Source organism: Carya illinoinensis, chromosome 13 (assembly GCF_018687715.1).
Source record: "Carya illinoinensis cultivar Pawnee chromosome 13, C.illinoinensisPawnee_v1, whole genome shotgun sequence".
Lineage (NCBI taxonomy): Eukaryota > Viridiplantae > Streptophyta > Magnoliopsida > Fagales > Juglandaceae > Carya > Carya illinoinensis.
The window spans coordinates 27,005,164-27,028,245 of NC_056764.1; the positions used below are offsets into that span (position 1 = coordinate 27,005,164).

A 23,082-nucleotide genomic window follows, 5' to 3' on the forward strand; every position below is an offset into this window, starting at 1 on the left:
ATATCTAGTTGAAAGATGTGAGGATCAAGATGATAATTTTGACATTCTAAATTGGTGGAAGGTGAAGTCAATTAGATATCATGTACTTTCAAAGGTTGCACGCGATATACTTGCAATACAGGTATCTACTGTGGCTTTTGAATCTACATTTAGCACTGCTGATCGTGTGCTTGACCCTTTCAGAAGTAGTTTAAATCCGGTAATTGTTAAGGATCTCATATGTGCACAAAATTAACTTCGTTCTTCTTCTACTCCAATAAGCCTTAGGACTTTAATAGATGAAGTGGAGGAATTTGAGAAGCAGTTGGATATGGGTATGTAATGCATTTATCTTGTTGTTTATTTTGTTTTATAATATATGTTGTGTAACTTTATTTAACTTGTTTTGTTTTAAACTTTTAGAAAAATTTTCTAATTTTGTGGAGGTATCAAATTCAATGCCTACTGGCCCAAATTCCAATGCTAATTAAAGACTAAAGGTGTGAGAAGATTATTGGTTATAGTTTTTCTTAAAGGCTTTGTTCATGTGGGCCATTGTCATAAATTTATTTTTTAATGTTTGAACTTTAAAACTGCTTATGTTTTTAATTATTTTTGTAATAAAGTGGCTGATGTTGCATTTATATGCCATGTATCAAATGCATCATTAAATTAATTATATGCTTTATTATATTGATGTATATTTTTGACATTGCAAATGCAATATATATATATATATGTGTGTGTGTGTGTGTGTGTGCGCATAATAATACTTGGATTATTATACATTTAATTTGAGGTTTGTTTGGCACTTTGGTGAATGGTGTGTATTTTTTTAGTTGTTCCAGACTTCCAGTAATGAAATCACATGGGTCTAATACTATTAGACACCTAAATGATTAGTTTGAACTCTATTTTTTTAAGCAACTTGAAAGCTCTTCATGTAAATATATATGTTTTTTGCTAACATAATATTTATTGTATCTGATTATTATAATTATTTTTTATTTTTTATAAGGGTAAGAGACCATAACATATTTTGGTTGCTCATAACTTGTATGATCAAACTCTCACTATAAGTGGCATGTATAATCTATAGTACATCAGTAGCAAGAAGTAGCAGCTTTGTGGCAGTAGCAGGGAAGTAGCAGCAACGCTGGAAGCCTGGAGGCAGCAACTTTGTGGCTTTGATTTTATTATGTGTTTTGTTATTTTGTAGCAATAGGTTGTAGTAGGGAAGGAACTTCATTTGGTTGCTAGTCTAGATATATTTATATATATATTTGTGTTTTGTATTGATGTAAATCAGTAACTATGATAGGCTAAGAGCCTAAGAAAGTGACAACTGTGTATTTATGTAATTGTTACTTGTATTTTTTTTTTTTATCTTTTTTCTATTCACACTTTTTAACATAGAATAAATTTAATACTTATATTAGTTATAACTTATTACTTATTAAGGATTTTACTGATTAGGGATTGTTTTTAATTTCTTTATTTCTATTTTTTTTAATTTTATTACTATGAATGATGGATAATCTTGTTTAAATTGTTTGCAATGGATGGAATTAGAGAAACCAGGACTTCTCTCAAAGGCAAAGGAAATAGGAGACCTTTCTACACTAACATGAAATCATGGATATAGAAAATTTATATTCTTTTGTAAGTAAATCCTTTTATTCAAATTTATTGTATATAGATGATCTTTTTTAATGATTTTTTTTTTTTTATTTTCCCTTCAAGATCTTTTTTTTTTTTTTTGGGACTTAAAATTAGATAAAATGTTTAGTGGGTCGAAAAAATTAAACATAGGATACAGGGATTGGGACTGGGGTGAATCAACCAGATCGACCTCCCTGAATGGGACCGAGAGACCAATCGGACTGGCCTGTCCCGAATGGGACCAAACCGAAGTGGTCCTTATTCATTTCGGTTTGATCCAGGGTGGAAAAATCCTAGGCCGAATAGGTCTGGTTCGGTCCACAAAACCTCCTCCAGATTGACCGAACCGGACCGAAATCACCCCTACTACCCATGTTTCATTACTGTCAAAGCTTTTGGTGCAAGAGGTAGCTATAGTTACTCACTTACTCACAAATTGTATTTGAATTTGAATTTGTCTTTAGTTTTGTAGAAGTAGCCATGGCATCATCCCAGTCATCATCTTTAGTTAATGATTTTGTGATGGAGCCACCAACTTGTTGGTGTGGTTTGAAAACACCACTAAAGATGTCCCACACTAACAAAAATCCTAGAAGGAGATTTTTTGCCTGCCCAAATTATAATACAGTTACAACCATTTATTTGTGATATTTGCATATCAATTTGCTGCTTGCAGGGGTATATTTTATCATGTTCATTAGGAGTTCGCACTGTGTGCAGGGAGATGCGAGGTGTGCATTTTTGGTATAGGAGTATATACTTCATCTGCTAGAAGAGAATTTTCATGCAAGAGAGAATAAGCTTTCGAAGACATGAGATGATGTACTACAACGCGAGTACTTTATTCGAAAAAGGGAAGCTAAAGCAAGAGAGATAGCGAAGAACTTGAAAAAAGAAATGCAACAATTGTTGTGTTTGTACTGAGTTCTCACATTTGTAATAGTGTTTGCTTGGTTCAGATAGATGTCATATAAAAAGCACATAGTATCGATTAGATGGATTAGATTTTGGAAACAGCTTGTTAACACCATATTTTGAAAACCATGTAAATTGTATATTGCTAAATCAACTTTTTGTAGGATTTTGTATGTTTTGAAAACCATGTAAATTGCAATGAAAACAAATTGTGCTCTTATTCTAATTCAATGAACTTTGTAAACTTTAGATGTCCGATATTGCTATTGCTTTCCAATTTCCATTCAGATTGTAAAATCCATTTTGAAGGGAAATGAAATCTATCCAGAAAAAAGATATTAAATAACAAAGGTTGTAACTATTATCTTATTCGTTCTTTGTTTATTTTAATGTGGGAGATAATAGCATAATCACTGCTTTATGCCAAATCCATGCCAAATACATTCTTTTATGTTGTGCTTGTCATAATCAAGCAAATGAAAAATACTACATCTACTTGCATCGGCAATTATGTAGTCCTATATGGAATGGACGAATTAATATTTTCCTCCTAATGAAGCCAAGAATAAATAAGCATATATAAATTGCATTAAATCATTTTTCCATTAATATAACATGAATAAACTGCATTATAAATACTGCATTATATCAATGCATGAATAGACTGCATTATATCAATTTTTAGTTGAAATAAACGGCAACCTAATCTTCATTTATAGTCTTCATGCAATATTAGCACATAAGTTTTGAAGCCTTCATGGTTTCATCAACATTTTCTGACATACACAACAACTTCCTTCACATTGAAATAGGGGAATAGCCTGACCACAACTCAGTCTAAAAAAATTCAAAAAATACAGTTTTTCATGAAGGGAACTAATTCTACTTTGTTTGAAGTATGAACATACACTTATACAAACTACATCAGGAGTACAAAAAATTCACCCCCTGCCCCCCCACATTTACAAACTACACCAAGAGTACAAAAAATTTACTCTACCCACATCCACAAACTACACCATACCCTCTCTAAGAGTTTCAAAACATGTTTCTTCTCATCACCATGGAATTACAAGTGTGCATCAATAGGGTCACACATCTGAAAGAAAACATCTATAATTAAAATAACTATAATAAAAAATGATATAATTAAAAGACACATTTAACCTCATTTCCTAGTGGAGTTGATTGTATAAGAATGCTAGTTTGTGTTCCAAGAGCAATCCCATTATCAAGTTGGTGTTGTTGAGATTTCGGTATATCACCCAATCATGTTTCATCTATCAAGATTTTCTTGTAAGTCTAAGTTCCAAAACAAAAATAGACATATATTAGATTTGTAATACTAAATATTTAAGAAGTAATAATTTCAATTTTCTTACCAGTTTCTTTCTCTTTGTTGCCATCTTTTTTACGAGTGGAATCTTCCTCTTACTTGGAGGTTTCCCTTTCCCTCAAACCACGTTGGGGCTTAATATTTTCTTACCCTTATCCGTACCCACTTTTGGTTTGGTCTTCATTTGTGGGAATGTCGACTCTAGTGTTGAACCTTCACATTTTCTCTCAAACTCGTCAACAACATGCATGAATGCACTAAAATTTTCATTATTTGAGGATATTTTGGTTGCTAATTGGAGACATCTTTTAACCATAAGCTCATAATTTTGTGCGTCTGATCTATCTCGCTGGTCATCGTAACTACTTCTGAGTAATGTGTATCTTCTCTTTAAATCATTTCTCCAACGATCCAAGATGTATACATTTGGCAACACATTAATCTTTTTCAACTAATAAACTTGAAGTGTATGCCTACATAGAATCCCCCTAGTCTCAAACAGTGCACACGTGCATTTTACCTCCACCTCATCTTCGTTATAGTAAACTGAGAAATTGACTGTTTTGATGTGGTCATCAGTAGATATTTCATCCAACACATAGTATTTTAAAATGCCCCTTTGTGTGCTTACCAACGAACAATTACAATACATTAGGCTCAACAACTTTTTTTTGAACCTCTTTGAACTTTGTATTTGTATATATGCTTTGAAATTGCTTCTCAATGTTAAAGTGAGACACGTGGGGAATAGTTTGATTGATAGAATTAAAATCAAGATTATTAAATTGGTCAACAAATTCCTTCAACGTCATTCCGGAATGGACATACCTGTCGAAAAATGAATTCATACTTTCCGACCTTTGGTTCGTGCTCATACCAGCTCAAAATACACTTTTCAAGTAAGTTGGAACCCAAAAAGACTTTTCCTCGTATAAGGATTGAAGCCATTTAGTGTCGACCAAATCATACTTGGCAAGTAGTTCACCCTAGCTCTCCTCAAGTTCTATAGTGGTCTATGAGTCATATAATGCAATCTGAATGTCAGTTTTCAATCCCGCATTGAATTTTGCATGAGATCCTAACTTCTCTGAAAGTTTGTGCATTATGTGCCGTAAACAATATCTATGATGCGTTTAGGGGAATACAATGGAAATAGTACACTTCATTCCCGATCTTGGTAAGTTATGATAGCTTTCAGCGCCCGACTATTCATGCAATCCAACCACATTTAGAACAACTACACAAAAGTATTTGTGTCCTCACTTGAAAGCAATCCCGCCCTAATAATATGGATTGCCCATGATGGTTAATACCAACGAATAAAGCAAAAGACATTCTGCACCTATTTGTTAGGTATGTTATATCGAAGATTACAACGTTGCTGAAATACTCATAGGCCGCTCGACTCCGAGCATCAGCCCAAAACACATTTTGTAACCTTCCATCATCATCCATGTCAATGTTAGAACCGAAACCAAATCTCTCATTTTTTTGAAATATTGATTAAGTGCATCGCCACCTCCTTTACCTAACCGTAAATGTCTAGCTTTGTAAATGAAATTCCAACAATCAAAGATTCTTAAACGCCCCGCATCAACAGCATGTTCATTCATATACTAGCTCGATCATTCAGGTCGAGGATCCTCTAACTATATTCATCGAGATACTTGTGAGATCGTAAGAGTCTTGTCTTCTTAGGGCTCACAGTTACGTAATTGTGTACATTTTCAATAGTGGTGAGAACCACTTGTCATTCTTGCTCAATGTCTCATTTACTCTCGCCTTACAATCCATTCTAGTTGTTGGTCGTGGCTTTGAGATATTACTGTTCTTAGGTTGGTACTTTCCGCCACGGGTACAACCAACGGTCATATACACGGGCCTTCCATCATCATCTCTCTTAGTGCTCTGTATCTGTACATCAAAACCCTCTTACTTTGCATATTGCTTATAGTAGGTTGTCAGCTCTTTCACACTTTCAAATTTCATACCAAATCTTGGTGCTTTAAATCGTACCTCATCATTTTGGACAACAGTGGTATCATCTAAATCTTCATTTATATCGAAGACCATTTCTACATTTATTCACATATGGATGGATTAGCATGAAAACAATATTACATAAACTATAATCAAGACAAAGAAAACTATAATACCATTAGCGTCATGAATACTTTCATCACTCATCCGTGACGTACTTCCAATATTTTGTTCAAATTCAGTAGCAATTGGCATAGTTGACACGGGGGGCAGTTTTTGCCTCAGATCCTCCAAATTACTCAATGGAGGGTAAGGCATATAAGGTGGCATCTACTAAAAAATACATGTTGTTAGGTAAAATAGAAGTTCTCACTAAACAAAACAAATTAACATGTTAATTTATGGAATTTAAATTTTCAAACAAATATATCTTAAATGAATTATTAAATGGGATAAAGTCTACCGGACTTCTCGGCGAAGGGTAGCCCATATTTACATCAAAAGGATGCTGCAATTATGCACTTAGTTAGAATAATAGGCATGTCAAACAAACTTTATTAAAAAGTGTTGAACCCAAGATTTCAAGTTTTGTGTAATTATATATTTATACATGGATTTTGATGATAACAAATGAATTCAAAGAATAAAGATGTTTCAAGCTTAAGTTGTCTACAAAATGGAGTCAAGCACATCAAAAAAACAAGCATGAGCAAGAAGGAAACAAGTTCACATTAAAATTATAGAGTAATGTTGTAAATCTCTTCAAAATTCGAAATTAGGATTAATGCTCAAAATTAATATTTTATCATAAAGTATTAAAATACATTTTTCACATGTGCATGAATATTTTTGAAAATTAAATTTGAAAATTTTGAAAGATAATTGATTGTCATCTTTTACATGTGCATGCCTTGATTAAAGGGTTGAACTTTGAAAATATTAAAGATGATTGATTGTCATCTTTCACATGTGCATATTTTATTTGAATATTTTCAAAAGTGATTGATGCTTTTTTAGACTTATACAAAAGGTAGATGATTTTGTTTGAAAAATTTGAAAAGTAAAGTGTGCTCCTTTTGTCATATACAAAAAGTAAAAGATTAGGTTTGAATTTTTTGAAAAGGAAAGTGTGTTCTTTTTGTCATATGCAAAAAGTAAAAGATTAGGTTTGAATTTTTTAAAAATGAAAGTGTGCTCCTTTTGTCATATGCCAAAAGTAAAATATTAGATTTAATTTTTTTTGAAAAAGTGAATGATGTTGTCTTTGACAATTGAAAAATAAGAACATTTTATTTGAATTTTTTGAAAAAGTGAATGATGTTGTTTTTGACATGTGAATCTTTTTTAATTTGAATATGAAGTCTCATATGCCTATAAATAGATCATTTGAGAGCTTCACATACACAACACCAAGAGCATACAACATTCATTCAAAGCTTTCATTCTCTCTTCTCTAAGTATTGAGCCTTGATCCTTATTCATTTTGAAAGATATAGTTTGCGCTGTATTGTTCTTATTTCACTCATTGAGGAGTGTTTTCTGATATCCTACCCACTATCAGCTCTTGTATCAGTAAAAAGATGTATATAACCCTTGTGTGTGTAGAAAGTGTTCTACACAGGGAATAGTTAAATCACCACGTGTAAGGTGATTGCAAGTGTAGAGGGTGATCTACACGGATCCTTTGTAGCGGTGTTGTTCAAAGGTGTAATAGGTTTCTATCTCCACCTGAATGAGGTTAAATAGTGAATTTGGGGATCCTCAAGGGGTAGCTTGAGGCGAGGACGTAGGCAGTAGGGCCGAACCTCGTTAACATACTGAGTTTGCTTCTCTCTTACCCTTACTCTTTATATTTATTACTGTTTCGTATTTTGTTTGTATTTTATATTGTATATTTGATTTATAATTGTTATTTTTTTTAAATAAAACTCAATTCACCCCCCTCTTGTGTTAGTCATCTGGGCAACAAAAAATAAATTTGATCTCAACATCACAATAATGCTGCAATTATGGGATTAGTTAGATCCATGAGCACGTCAAACAATCGTTATTAAAAACTTGGGTAGGTCCAACTTAAATGAGAGGATCAATCAAATGAATGAAAGATGAATAAATGTTTATTTTAAACAAAAAATTACATGAAAGGAATTGATGCCTTGGTGACTACCAATGAACCTATAGGATTCCAAGTAAGATCTTTTGCTGAAAACTATTTGACTGATGAACTCAACATCCCATAGCGTAGACTAGTTGCTCTGGCTATGGCTGTGGTTGATGAACGGCCATATATGGTTACTTTTTTCATTTCTATACTTGTTTGATCAAGTTGGTTTGTTAATTTCAAATTTACATGGCCTTGATATAAACTTGGATTTTTTTTTTTTTTTTTTGGATTCTAACTACTTGCAGCTTGATGGTTATGCATGTTAGTTATAACAAAAGTGAATTGAAAAGCATAGAAGATATTAACAAATAAAAGTAAAATAAAAATTATGCAAAATATTTATGCATAGTAATTAAGTAGGACAGAACCATATTCTTGTAATAATTAGATTGGAAGAATGTGAACTGTCAACCTATAAAAAAAACATATATATGACCACTTAGTTAGTGATTGAAGTATTTACACACCAAGACCTAGTGGCATTCGTCTCTTCAAGAGAAATAAATGAATGATCATTAAGACTTTTTTCTGTTAAAGGTTGACCCTATCCTCCCCCTAGGTGTTGTTGCTGTGGAAAATATTAAATAAAGCACTGAAAAACTCATGTTCAATATTGGCATTGGATTACATCTTTGCTCAATTTGATTTCTTCTTAAGCATAGTTAATCTTTCATTAAACCATAGACCAGTAGAAATGGAACACATTTAAATGTCCATACTAAATATTCATTGTGCAGTTGTCATGGACTTTTGACAAGGAATGCACAACACTAGAATGGCGGTGGAAATGTCAATTGTTACCTAATAGTAAGGAAACTACGGCAGGGATATTGGACTTTCTCATGGATGCAAATATAAGGCTAATTGTATCATTGTACATTTTGTTTCGCTACTTTATAGAGACTCAGTGAAGTTTCCATATTTACTTTTTGTTGAGATTAGGATAACTATCAAATACTGCAAAACTATTAAAAAGAACGCAAGCAATTTACATGTTTATCTCAATGCGAAGTATTTCTACCAGTGGAGACAAATCCATGAACCAAAAACAGAGGGCAAGATGATGGTTAAGGAAAATCTCTCAAAACCAATATGAGATCGATCTTGTTCAACAAATCCTAAGTGTATTATTAAATTACTTGCCACTTTTATTTTATTATATTTTATTTCTAAGGTATTTTTCTGGAATTGAGATATATTTTATTTCTAAGGTATTCCAAAAGCATTATGTGTACAATCAACAAAGAGTCATTCATGAATTATCTATCTTATAACATGGTCTATCATTAATCCCAAGAAGAAACATGCATGCACTCCTACTAGTACTTAATTTATAAGCAAAATTAAGGAGCTGGATGATAATATACTAGCTAGTATATATTGCCATGTATCATAATAGAAGAAAGAAAATGTATTGTAAGAAAGTAAACAGAAAAACAGAGTCTTGGATTGGAAAATGATCAAAAACTTATATTGTATTTTTTGTATATCTTTACATGAATTAGACCTCTATTTATACACATACATTGATAGCTAACTAACATAACTGACTTGTACACGTGTAACTCTACTAACCTGTATCATTTTTTACTTATATTTTAACACCATGATACAAATCATGAAACACGTACACACACAACCACACCCATTTATTTAGATTTTATTTTTCATTGCAGCAAGAGAAGGATCATTATCAAAATCCATGTAAGAATGAATTTCAAAATTTAAGCTATTAAATAACAACCATCTTAAATATTTAACCTCACTGCTCTTATATAACAACCACGCTAAATATTTAATCTCAATGCTCATATACGTATGTACATTGTTGGTAGAAAAAGCTAAGTATTGCATTCCTCCATATTCAAAACTAATAGAAACGAAGCAAAAGTTGATATTTTTATATTACAATCCACAATCATTCAAGCCTAACAGAAGCCAAGCAAAAGCTGAGATTTTTCTCCATGCCCTAAGCTACCATACCAATCTTAAAAAACAAAGAAGTCAAATCTTGATGTACACATGAAGAACATAATGTTATGGATGGGGAAAATAGTAAAATATTTACCTACGAAACTTCTCAATCCATTTGCCGAAATAGAGCTATTGGAACTTAGCTCATTTGGTCTATTAAATCAACTCATGGAGAGTGGCGGTGCTGGGTAGACATAGGAGACTCGAGAGGTGGCGTTGAATAGAGTCACCGTCGCAAGGTGGTGCTGGGAAGAGGAAAAAGACGCGGGTTCTTGGTGAGGAAGGGTGATGGGTTTCGGGGGATGTTGACCTGGTTTGCTCCGCTCAACGAACTCGTGGAGAACGGCAGTGCTGGGCTGACGGAGAAGCGATGCAAAAGAAATGCATTGACGAGAGACATGTCATCGTCGGGAGGTGTTGGGTAGGTGAAGCAATCCACGGGTTGCTATAGAGGGAGGAGGGTGATTCGCAAACTGATTTCGAATAGGGATGAAAAATGAAACAATATTTCAAATTGATTCAAAACGATACGTTTTGATTTTTATTTATTTTTTAAATAGAAGAAGCCACGAAGTGAGTCCACTACTACATTGGCTTCTATATAGAAGAACTCATAAAAAAATCAATGTACTAATAATCATTTTCTCAATCAGTAAATAAAAAGGAAAAAATTAAAAAAAAAAATTTAAATACGGTTAAAATGAGAGGGAAAATAGCATTGTTTATTTAATATCTTTATTTACTAATTTTGAGATCCTACCGTTTGCTTATCTTTTCAGTTCCACAGCATTCATATCTTTCAGGCTTTCGACTTCTCTCCACTTCATTTCAGTCCGTTTGTCTTCACGCCGAGCACCACCAACGCCTTGCCACAGGTAATTTCTCTCTCTCTCTCTCTCTCTCTCTCTCTCTCTCTCTCTCTCTCTAAGATCTAACTTGTCTCCATGTTTCATTCTGAGTCATTGACTCTCTTGAACGTTTCGTTCCGTTGATTTTTGCTATATTTCTGTTTGATGATATTTGCCATTGGGAGTTGCTATTTTTCTTTGGGGCATATTGCATGCACAATTATGGGAAAAAAAAAAAAAAAACCGCCCGCTCTGGGCGGCTGGGGGCGGTTTCGATTGCTGGATTAGGGCTGATTACGGTCGACCTTTTCTCTGACAGCGTACTGCACTGTTCAGTTACTTCACAACCATGCTTTTCAAACCCTTTACTGGTAGCAACAGTTGTCCACTTTTTACCGTTTTGTCCAGCATAATTAGAACACTGCTGATACTTATCTAATTTAAAACTATCCAAGTAGCTTTAGATGCTCCTTAAATGCCAATGATTTAGCTCAAACATGGCCTGCTCATATATTATTTGAGCCCAATTTGAGTTCAAACATGCCCCAGCATATCCAAGCCGAACTTGAAAATCCTGAATAGTTGGCTCGGATGGTTTTCACCTCTAGGCACAAACTATTCTATACAGACATTTGACATGGTAGAATGACACTGTCTTAGCACTATAGAACACATAAATGATAAAACAATAACAGAAACTAGTTTCTACCAAAGCAAGATTAAACCCAGGCTTATTTCAGACAACAATTGCAAGATCAGAGACACAAACTGAGTTCAAGGAAGTAAGCGAGAGCTAGATTGTATTCGAGAAATGGAATTTGCCATGTGCTCTGCTATGGGTATGAAATACAGAAGCATCTCCCCAAAAAATCTCACCAGGCATTATGGACACAAATTCTCTCCTACTGCTCCCAGAAATGGAACGGTTGTAGCAGCAAGCCGGCCCTCCTCCTCCTCCACCTCCTTTGGTCTGACTACCAATGGGCATGTCTATGAGGTGAGCAGCAGCAGCTCCCAAATTACTTCCAATAATGGTAGGTTTTATAGGAGGCAAGATTCCTGTTTGGTGATTGCTCCACCCAGTGGTACAAAGCCACGTGCAATTATCAAGTTCCTGGGCGGTGCATTCATTGGAGCTGTTCCTGAAGTCACCTACAGCTACCTAATCGAGCAATTGGCACAGGAAGGGTTTCTCATCATTTTGGTACCTTACAATGTAACTTTCGACCACGCCCAGGCTGCTGCACAGGTTTACGAGAGGTTCAATGCCTGCTTGGACTCGGTGCTCGCTTCTGGATTGCCTCATGCCAATTTAACACCTGCCCAACTTGCTGGCCTTCCTCTTTTTTCTGTCGGCCATAGCAATGGTGCGCTTCTCCAGGTACTTGTGGGAAGCTATTTCTCTGAGAAAGTACCAAAGGCAAATGTCATAATCTCGTACAACAACAAGCCAGCAACAGAGGCAGTGCCTTACTTTGAGCAGCTGGGTCCTTTGGTTCGTCAAATCATGCCAGTTGTTGAAGCATCTCCCGTTTATGCGATGACTAGGAGTGCCTCGGAAGATGCATGGAAGATGCTACTTGATGTAGCTGGAGCAATGATTCCTGAAGGTGATCGGGAATCCTTAGTTTCACTAAACAAATTTGTTGATCAGTTGCCATCGGTACTAAATCAGGTCACTCAAGGGATATCAGAGTTCAGGCCAAATCCATCTGAGAATCGTGATCGTTGCAAGAGCTCATACAATGTCCAACACACCCTGTTGGTAAAGTTCAGCTTTGACACCATAGATGAGACGGACCTTCTGGAGGAGGCATTGAAGTCTCGTGTGGAGTTCATGGGTGGGACACTGGAAAAGGTTCAATTGAGTGGTAATCACATCACGCCATGTGCACAGGAACCAAAGTGGCAAGTGGGTTATGTGTATACTCCAGCAGATGCCATTGCTCAGGGGCTTAAAACTCTTTCCTTGAATGAGACTAGACAACTTGCTAGAACCATAACCAACTGGTTGGGTCGTTTTGAAGACTAAAGTGTCGAAGTTTCTATTACAAATGATAAAGTGTATTTTGTGTACAAAAGTTGAGTTACGTAGCAAAAACAAGTTAGTAGAACTGAGCTTGTTTCTGTGTAAGGGTAGCTGGACAAAAAGTATTACTTGATAAGCATGATTGTGATGATCCATAGAGTTAGAACCCAATTGTTATATAATTTTGAACTTATCAAATGGCCATATATTAGAGTAGAACTTTTCCATCCCTTGATTGAGTGGCTATCCTTTTCTTTTTGGCATTTTGGTTTCCATATTCTTCTCAATATGCTTCTATGCATAGGGCTGTCAATGGTTAAAATTTGGATCCAAATGTGATTGAATCTGTCCTTATCAATTTGAAGCTTCCGCTGCTCAAGTTACAAACTACTGCATTTGAATTTTATTCTACTGCACTGAATAGAGATAGATCTGATTCTATTAGAATCCAGGTTTGATTGATTTTATTCCATATATAAGGTACATATAAAAGAATTGTATATATACATGTTGCGAGGATATCAAAGGAAGTTATGAGAAACAATGTTTATCTGTTACCCAGCCAATGAACTAAAAATGCAATACTTACAGAGGAATAGAATTCTCAGAATCCCATCACATAAATCAACTCCTTTGAGCAGGTGTGAGGCAAAGTCTGGTCAAATGAGAGGTGACGGTGGGCCCAACACCAGATCATCACCAACCAGAATAGTCTCCTCCATAGCAGGCTGTGAATCCACTGGAGTCCAAAAACACAATAACAAATCTTAGTTATACCGGTAGTTAAATATTAATTTTCACCTAACTATTTTGTCTGGCATTAGTTTTGGTGTTGAAAGATGGCAACTTATTTTCATCAGATGTTTAGGGGTCGATCTTATTATGTGATGAAAGTTTCCTGTGCCATCCATGATTGTTTTCTTATTACCCTATTACAGAGACCCAAGGGTTCAATTAAATCACAAGTGGTTGAAACCTGGAAACTACCAGACACACAACACATGAACACAGAATAAGAAGAAACTCAAGAATTTTTTTTTTTTTTTAATAATTAACTCTAAGAAAATATCTTCAGTTAAGTTTCTGGCGATGTACTAGTTTTTCCTACTCACATGCTCCAGTCACTTTCACCGGCATTCTCTCTCTCTCTCTCTCTCTCTCTCTCTCTCTCTCTCTCTCTCTCTCTCTCTCTCTCTCTCTCTCTCTCTCTCTCTCTCTCTGTGTCTGTGCCACATGGGGTCTTAATTTACACTATGTTGATCCGCAGTCACATTGAAAACCTGTAGAAACAGCTTCATTTCAAAGCATATAGGATTGGAATTCTATGGCTTGGTTTTCTTGAATCATGATGCGGTACTCCAAACTGGGTTTAAGCTATGCCATTTATCTGTTAATTGCTTCAATATTAGAGACCGGACTATAGGATCGGAATTTTATGGCTTGGTTTTCTTGAATTGTGATGCAGTTCTCTAAACTTGGTTTACGCTATGCCGTTTATTTGTTAAATAAATTGCTTCAATAACTCTTTGTTTAGAAGAAAACTAAAACAGGTTATTAGAGACCCAAATATGCAACCCCCCCCCGCGGGTGCCATCCTTGTATTTTCTTGAGTTTCTTCTTATTCAGTGTTGTGTGTTTAGTTGTTTCCAGGTTTCAACTGCCCCACTTGTGCGGATGGCAATGGCAGTGACCCTACACCCAACTATCTTCACCAATATCACCCATCTCAAATCCACCACTACCAGGGCGAAGACCGCAACTCGTCGTAAGTCGCAAGCAAACTCGGTGAGGTGCTTTGAGGGAACCGTGGAGGCCCAGCGAGTCACTGTCCAGAACGGGAATGATTCGCTGGATATATGCCGAGTCCTGAATGGGATGTGGCAGACTAGTGGTGGTTGGGGCCGAATTGATCGAGATGACGCTGTCGAGGCCATGCTCCGATACGCTGATGCAGGCCTCTCCACCTTCGACATGGCTGATCACTGTAAGTGGAGGGTCTCTATGTATGCTGCTCACTGCTGCTCTCTCAGGCAAAAATGGTCGAAGTTCTTGCCTCACCTTTTTTTTAGTTTACATGGGAGATTTTGATTGGGCCATATCCAACTTTCTGTGACAGATTGTTGCCTAAATAACCAGACCACATGGCCTCTCGTTTGTCACTGCTTGACCAAGAATTAGGGTTTGTCTCTAATTGTTATTATGATATTGTAGATGGGCCTGCTGAAGACTTATATGGCATCTTTATCAATCGAGTTCGTCGAGAGCGCCCGCCAGAGTTTTTGGATAAGGTCAGAGGGTGAGTTACTACCAGTATATTGGACATAGATATTACATGCCATCATTATCCTGTAATTATATTTATTGGAGCAACATCAATCCAGTTTACATCGTTTGTTGCATAGAAAGAAGTTAAAGCCTTTTGATTCATTATTCTGCATGTTGTGGACAATGTAGAAATGAAACTTTACAGTATGTTTGCCTCATTGTCTGTTCTATTATGTGATGCAGTCTTACAAAATGGGTGCCACCACCAGTTAAGATGACAAGTAGCTATGTGAGGGAGAGCATCAATGTTTCGCGGAAGAGAATGGACGTGGCTTCCTTGGATATGCTTCAGTTTCATTGGTACCCACACACACATATTCCATTCCTAGCATATCTTTTTAAGTTGATTGATATGGTAGCATGGTTTTTCTAGTGATGCAATTACTCAATTACCCAATATCATGTTTTGTTGTCTAGTTTGAAAATGATTCCAAACCAACCATTATTATTTATAGCTGCGAAATTACAAACGTAGACTAAGTAATAATGCTTATCTCAGCTATGCATGACAGGGTAATAATTTTTATTGGAGTGCCCATGCTACAAAACCTACAAGTGTTCTAAATTGCGCCTACAAAAAATAAGCATTCAGAAGGGCAGTATCTGTTAACTTCAAGCCCTACAAACCTCAACAGGATTTGATAATGACATAAATTTCCTACACAATTATGGTGAAACTAACTTATACACGAAGGTAAATCTAAATAATGATTTCAAAAAATCCCACTAGTATCTAGTTTGATGTAGAATGGAATACTCTGCCATGTATAAGTCACCATCACTCTGTAGATTGTCATTCATGATTTGTTTTGCTTGGTGCTATCCTGCCCCATACAACTTAGTTTATTTGTGTTCTTTGATTTGATTAACTCAAAAAAAGACAATTTATGGCTTTTTACTTGCATTCCAACGTATATGAAATAATAGACAGCGAAGAGTAAGCTAGTTTCTTTCCAGTGTATTGTCTGATAGTAGTCTTCTGTATTTCTGAAATAGGTGGGACTATTCAAATCCTGGTTACCTCGATGCACTAAAACACCTTGCAGATCTGAAAGCAGAAGGTAGTGTCATTTCTCTCATTAATTTGCAATTAATACCAGAGATCGCATTCCTCGACTTGATTAGATTATTTCAGCAAGTGGTTTACAGGTAAAATCAAGACAGTTGCTTTAACAAATTTTGATACAGAAAGATTGCAAATAATCCTTGAAAATGAAATTCCCATTGTAAGCAATCAGGTAATACTAGATATATTGTTTCTTTTCTTAAATATGTTTTCATAATTCCTTGTGTTGCATTTTATATTCTAATGCATTATTAATACAATCTTTTTAGGTGCAACATTCAATTGTTGACATGCGTCCTCAACAGAAAATGGCAGAGCTTTGTCAGCTTACAGGAGTCAAACTTATAACGTTTCTCTCTCTCTCTTTCTCTCTCTCTCTCTCTCTCTCACACACACACACACACACACACACACAAATGCATATGCGCACACAACAATATTATCTAGTCAATCATCCCCAACCCCCCCCCCCCCCCCCCCCCCCTCCCCTTCTGCAGTAGGTTCAAATCAAGACAATCCTATAATTAAAAATGAATGACAGTAGGTTCAAATCAAGACAATCCTATAATTTAAACATAAGTCATTCATCTTGGTTTGATGACCAAAATATAGCCCTTTAGGGGGATGCCCAACTTAGATGTTCAGATTGATGTAGGGTTTTTTTATATTGTCCCTGCTAGACAACTAAACATTCCTTCACATTTCTCTTTCTGTAATGTAATATTAATGCAGGTATGGAACAGTAATGGGCGGTCTGTTATCTGAGAAGTTTCTTGACACCAACTTAGCAATCCCTTTTGCTGGCCCTCCATTAAACACACCCTCCCTCCAGAAGTACAAAAGGGTATAAAGTCTTTTAACACAACTACCCAGTCATAGCGATTCTGAAAATTGTAAAACTCTGTTAGGTAATGCAAATTTTGTAAAATTATTTTGGGGAGGGGGGAATGGGTTAGTGGAATTTGAATTTTGTGCATGATGTTGATATATCCAAATCTTTGTTTAAAACTTTGCAATATATGGCAGATGGTTGATGCCTGGGGAGGATGGAGCCTGTTCCAAGCCCTGCTTCAAACGCTTAAAAAAGTAGCATCTAAACACAAGGTTTCGATCCCAACTGTTGCAGTGAAATATATTCTAGATCAGGTAAAATCAGTTTCCACATTTTTTTATTTTTCCCCTTTTTTTGGATAGGCCACATTGAGAAGTACCCCCGTTTTTATTTTTATTTGCTTTCGGATATGGCAGCCCACAGTGGCAGGATCAATGATTGGCGTTAGACTTGGGCTGTCAGAACACATCAACGACGCAAATGCTATCTTTTCTCTTGATCTCGACGAGGACGATATAAACAGCATACAAGAAGTCACAAAAAAAGGGAAAGATCTCCTTCGTGTAATTGGTGACTGTGGAGATGAATATAGGCGTATATGAGACTAGACAGTGTAGACTTACATGTTCTTCTCACTTTAATTGCCTTTATTCGAGTATAAAAAAATAAAAATAAAATACTTCGCTCATTTTTGTGTTAACGTGTGTTGTAAATCTTACTTGAATTTGTTCGTTGTACTTTCCTTTTTGGTTCTACCCAGAATTTTGTTTTTTTTTTTTATTTTTTTTGGTTAAAAAAAATTATAGACGTAATGTTTGGGGCACAATATTATTCAGTGGAATATGGTAAATTGTTTACTATATTTTCTTCAGCCTTCACTTCGAAGCATTGTTTCGTCAGTTCAACTTTAAAACATTATTAATTTCAAAAACTGAATAAATCCCCTCTACTTTTCTGCTCTATTACATCATACGAAATATACAAAAAATAAAAGTTGTAGCGACAACAATCTTTAACCAACTACCTCACCGTTTTCATTTTGCCTTGATTTTCAATATTACTTAAAATTATTCCTCAGTACTTTGGTATCCAACAATTCTACACTCCGCCATTCCAGTTTTAATTTCTTTATTGTAACTGCCAACCTTGATCAATCATATATAAGAATTCACAAGGGCAAAGGCAAACACGAAGAGCTAACGAAGTTCTAAAATCCATGAGGTACACTCTTGGAGAAGTTGAAATTTCTGATGAATAGCAATGTTCAAGAAAATCTGCATTTTACTACGGAAGTCATTCAAATCTTCCTTGCATCTAAATGAGCCAGCACATGCGCATTGCTCAGCTAAATGTGCAGCTTTCACCTGTTGGCACCTAAGGCACACCAGATCCTGCAAGTGGTAGATGCGTTCTCTTTGTCGTACAATTTGAAGAAGAGCGTTCTCCATGACCTCACGATCATAAGGCTGGCCACATTGTGGCACGGCACAGCGCCACTCCTGATCCACTAAAACTGAGTCACGGCATAAGTCTAGGTCTCTGCAGTCATTGCAGTAGCTGCAAGAAAAATGATCAATAATCAGCAATTTCTTCAAAGTTGAGAAGAGGTTAAATGTGAAAATTTGATACAAGGATTTAAAAGAGAGTGAAGGAAAGAATAACTTGTTTTTTTTTACTCTTATCAAACAAGGATTAAGCACGTCTGAGCTTAAATTCAAGAAGCCCCCAAATAAATTGAGCATAATTCACATAATCCAACCATCCACAGTTCCTCCTGCCACAATACTTCCTCTAGTTTTGCCATGATTCAGAGTCACACAAGTCTCTTAAGGAAATGTCTCCTGTCTATTAATAATGATAAACTGAATTGTTGAATTTATTCGAGGCTCGTTCAAATGTAGTTTAACAAATTTCACTCTTTTCCCATAAATTTTCTCCAGGAGTACTTGTACCAACAATACAGTTTTAGTATCTGGAGCATATATTACTTGGATTACTGTGGCAATGCAACAATAAACATGAGCGAGTTGTGTATATTTCCATTAGTATAATTAGCCCAAAACTTAGGAAACGAAAAAACACTTCTATTCTTCAGAATCCTTTTAAGAAAAATCTAACCTGCATATGACATTTGGCAAGATGAAGGATGGGCAAGGATCATGAAACTCAGCTTCTGGAGCAAACTCCCTCACATGAATGTATTTTAATAGATTCTTTCTCATCACCTGTAGAATAGGGGCAGATCATCAAAATATCACTTCAGAGCCCAAGCAGACTCAAATAGAACATTTCAACTCGTTCCAATTGTCAGAAAGAGCTGATATTCTGAAGATGGGGGAAGTCCAGAAGATTTCAGTTGCAAATAATATATAACTTAGAAGCTGAAGAGGCAAAAATCTGAAAGTTGCATGAGAAAAGAAAACTCCATCAGTCCAACATCACATGCACACTGATTCATAAATAAAGTTTTGTCCTTGGTATATATGAACTACTCTGGTTACCTTGATCCTATTCCTCAATCTTTCAATTTCTAGAGCCGTCTCTAAGTCAATTGCCAACCAGTCAGCCTACAAAAGCCCTTACTGTGTATCTGGGGTTTACTCCCCAGGATGGGTCTGAAGGACCATACCTTAGTGAGGTTCCAGGTCAGTTAAAAAGGAGGAATGCTACACATCATCCCACACCACACTTTATATATTAAAATATTATTTTTTATTTTTTTTATTTTATTCTTATTAAACTAATTAAATTATTCTATTTATCATCCACATACTACATATTTATTATAGAAAAAATGAAAAAAAAAATTAAAATAAATGTAGTGTGTGAAGTGTGAGGATGACAAGAAGATTTTTCCGTTAAAAAAAGACTTTGGAGGTGCATTAATTGTCCAAGAACAACCTTGCCACAGCCAGAATTCCAGATAAGATATTTTGGTCCTCAATACTGGCTATAAAAATCATATGATTCTAAAATTAAAATAAATTCAATAATTCGATATAAGAAAATCTCCAAGTAATTAAAAACCTCGAGTGAAGCAGATAAGATTGAGCAAGTACTACATATGTGTGTTTTAGTCTGTGTGTGTACCTTCGGTCATAGACCCAAGGAAAAGCCAAAGAAATCAAATAGGCGTGCATTATACTAAAAAACTATTAGGTACCACTTAAACCTTTTCTAATGAGCAATTACTACTAGAAGTAGGATTGCCGTTCGGAGCAATAATAACAATGAAAAAGGTTGAAAATAATAGCAAACGGTAAACCCACTAATCACTGGATGAAACATCTATTTACAACGTTTCTCTGCAAATGCGAAGATGTGAAGCATACAGCACAAATGTTCCTATGAGTCAAAATTATATTAAATTGAAATACTGACTGAATTTGATTTTTACAATATAATGACTTGATCAGTAGAACAAGTATTACCAGAACATCGTGTTGGACATTTTCATCCAGGGCCAGAACAGCACACACATGCTTAATGAACTCCAGCCCAGCATCCCCTTTGTGGGTTTTATCAGTGAATTGTTGAAGGCCAGAAGACGTATGCAGGTCATTTTCAGCATTGCTCACTCCCTTCATATGAAGAATGGTATCACGAAGGGTACCCAGAAGTTTGTCTGTGAAGTAAGAGCTGATCTGCAGAATTTTAATGATAAAAAACAATTACTATATACACACAAAGAGGAATCAAAGGGCGTCCAACCTCTGGATATTAGCATTCCCATTTGTACCTGCTCTCTAAGATATTCTGTCATATGTGATTCAAAAGTGTCATTAGCTGCAACAGTTACAGATGGTGTGCAGGAGTTGCCATCCCGCAAAGAGGCTCTTATTGCAACTTGCTTTTGTGCATAACTCCAAGGAATATACAAGAACTGTGAGACAATGAAAACAAAATGATCCTGCAGGAAGAACAGAATAACTACTCAGCATGGGAAGAAGATGAATCCCCCAAAATCAATTGTATGGTAAGTATCACATTTAACTGATAGAACTAAAGCACAGTATATTACTTTACTGGGAAGTTCATCAAGGTTGCATCCCGTTGGACCGCAAAAATATTATAGAGAAGCTTACCTGGATTTTCTTGGGCAAATATTCAGCGATATTCCAGCATGACACAATATCCACTTGAGAATCATCATGTATGATATCATCAGCTTTGGCCGGAATTCCACCATAGTTATACTATAAAATTAAAACAACCAAATATTTTAGGTCTATATGCATTGATGGACGATGGACATGATCAAGGTGAACAAAGAAAATGAGAATAATCTTAATAGCCAAGGCATAACAGCTCCAAGTCACAAATATCCTAATGCTTTGTTTTTGTCGTTACTCCTCTCAATTTTCACACCAAGTTGGAAGATTTTGTCAGTAAGGCATTGATGCTTAAGTTATATCAACTGAGGAAGGATGATAATATAAACAATTTATTTTACTCAGTTTTTCACTCCAGTTAAACAAAAAGACAAGACATGTCTTCTTTATTATTAAGATGCATACTCCAGCATAAGGATCTTAAAAGTCAATTCTAGAAACATACAGGACTGACCCATCCCCAAACAGATACAGATATCCGGGCATGACTGTAGCAGCTAGTATTTAGCTCTGGGTCACGCAACCTAAAGCCTAAACAACCCTAAAAATTTAAAATGATAAATTACACCAAAATTTATGGTATTCCATATTTATGAAGTGCAAAATATAGGGTGAACTATAAAGTGAGATGGATACAGATATAATATATTAGAAAAACTCAAAGGTAAGGATCCATGCAAGGTACACTGTATCCATTGCACATTGTCACTAATAACCATGGTAAATACTTGGCCATTCACGAGTATGATAGAGGTGGGATAAGGGGCTAATAGCCATACCAGAAGGTCCCGCATGTAAGGGGTGGATAACCTTAGAGGAAACAGGGTGGCAAATTCTTTTGTAAATGCGGTTTGCTTTGGGTAAGCAAAACGTTTCAGCCTTGGCTTCACACTTTGTGCTAAAGCGTGCTTTTATCAATGCTGATTGTATGGAGAATTAAAACAGGGAGTAGGAGCAGCCCCAAGGGTTCTAGGTCTAGTTCTCCCGACTCAAGATACAATGGAGAAGAATAGAAAATCTCCAGCCTTCAGCAACAATGGTAGAGGGAATGTGGGTCAGAAAATGCCAACAACCCTCTATCAATGCTCTATTTGTGCAGAGGAAGTAATGCTCAAAGTTGAGGAAGCCAAAGCCAACCTCTCTATGGATCTCAATGAATACTGAAAAGGAGGTTATGCCAAGGATCATAAGCATAGAACCAGAGAACATCTCTGAGGGGAATGAGTGTGATGGGGCATCTGAAGGCAGGCATGACAGTTGATATGAAAGGGGTAGGTTGTGAGAGTCAAACACAAAGTGCCAAACAGAGATATCTTTTGTTGGGGTTGGGGGGGGGGGGGGGGGGGGGGGGGGTCTTTTCGGCCCCCCTGGGGGGCGGGGCCAGGGATTGTAACCAGTGTTGGTGGTCCCGAGATTTGATGGGCATGGGATGTGTAATGAAGTAACTGAATGGAAAATTAGAATGGGGGAAAGGCAGCAGCTGGGGAAGGTAGTTCCAGAAAATCTCAAAGAGCTGGCTGTGTTAAAAGATCGCAGAAAACAAACATCCTCCTCTGCTGATTTGATTCCTATCGATGAGAATGAGAAGAATTTCTATGAGCCATTAAACCCTCTGAGCCCACGAGCCCAGGTTCCTCAGTCTGGCTGTTGCAAAAGGGACAGTATCTTTGAGATGGAATAAAGATTGGTGAGGTGGAAGCGGCTTTACCTGTCAAAAGGAGGCCAGATCACATTTATCAAGAGCATCCTCTCTAACCTTCCTGCATATTTGTTGTACCTTTTTCCCCATCCCAAAGATGTGATCAAACAGTTTGAGAAAACGTCAACGAGATTTCATTTGTGGTGGTGTAGATGGCAAGT

At 36.1% G+C, this 23,082-nt stretch overlaps 3 protein-coding genes across 6 annotated transcripts in view; 2 read left to right on the forward strand and 1 right to left on the reverse strand.

Annotated features, from left to right (window-relative positions):
* Positions 1–10,747: 10,747 nt before the first annotated feature.
* On the forward strand, positions 10,748–17,810 carry LOC122292059 (1-deoxyxylulose-5-phosphate synthase YajO). Of its 4 annotated transcripts, XM_043100250.1 has the most exons (11): positions 10,769–10,885; positions 13,529–13,666; positions 14,528–14,871; positions 15,099–15,183; positions 15,396–15,512; positions 16,209–16,273; positions 16,362–16,450; positions 16,548–16,627; positions 17,011–17,122; positions 17,305–17,424; positions 17,527–17,810. In XM_043100250.1, the coding sequence occupies exons 3-11, from the start codon at positions 14,562–14,564 to the stop codon at positions 17,710–17,712; spliced, it is 1,164 nt and encodes a 387-aa protein (XP_042956184.1). In that variant the 5' UTR covers positions 10,769–10,885; positions 13,529–13,666; positions 14,528–14,561; the 3' UTR covers positions 17,713–17,810. The 4 variants fall into 4 exon arrangements, with proteins under 4 accessions (XP_042956183.1, XP_042956186.1, XP_042956184.1 ...); XM_043100249.1 differs by lacking the exon at positions 13,529–13,666 and having other exon boundaries at positions 10,748–10,885; positions 14,538–14,871; XM_043100252.1 differs by lacking the exon at positions 13,529–13,666 and having other exon boundaries at positions 10,754–10,885.
* Positions 10,749–13,117, forward strand: LOC122292057. The gene is made up of 2 exons (XM_043100248.1): positions 10,749–10,885; positions 11,599–13,117. The coding sequence occupies exon 2, from the start codon at positions 11,670–11,672 to the stop codon at positions 12,888–12,890; it is 1,221 nt and encodes a 406-aa protein (XP_042956182.1). The 5' UTR covers positions 10,749–10,885; positions 11,599–11,669; the 3' UTR covers positions 12,891–13,117.
* A 311-nt stretch (positions 17,811–18,121) lies between the features above and the next one.
* The window catches only part of LOC122292056 (DNA polymerase epsilon catalytic subunit A-like), a 61,431-nt gene continuing 56,470 nt past the window's right edge, over positions 18,122–23,082 (reverse strand). Inside the window, exons 37-41 of the mRNA XM_043100247.1 lie at positions 21,196–21,306; positions 20,850–21,020; positions 20,542–20,754; positions 19,229–19,335; positions 18,122–18,667 (exon numbers count right to left, since the gene is read on the reverse strand). Of these exons, the coding sequence (XP_042956181.1) occupies positions 18,307–18,667; positions 19,229–19,335; positions 20,542–20,754; positions 20,850–21,020; positions 21,196–21,306 (963 nt within the window). The 3' untranslated portion in view covers positions 18,122–18,306. The remainder of the gene's footprint in view (positions 18,668–19,228; positions 19,336–20,541; positions 20,755–20,849; positions 21,021–21,195; positions 21,307–23,082) is intronic.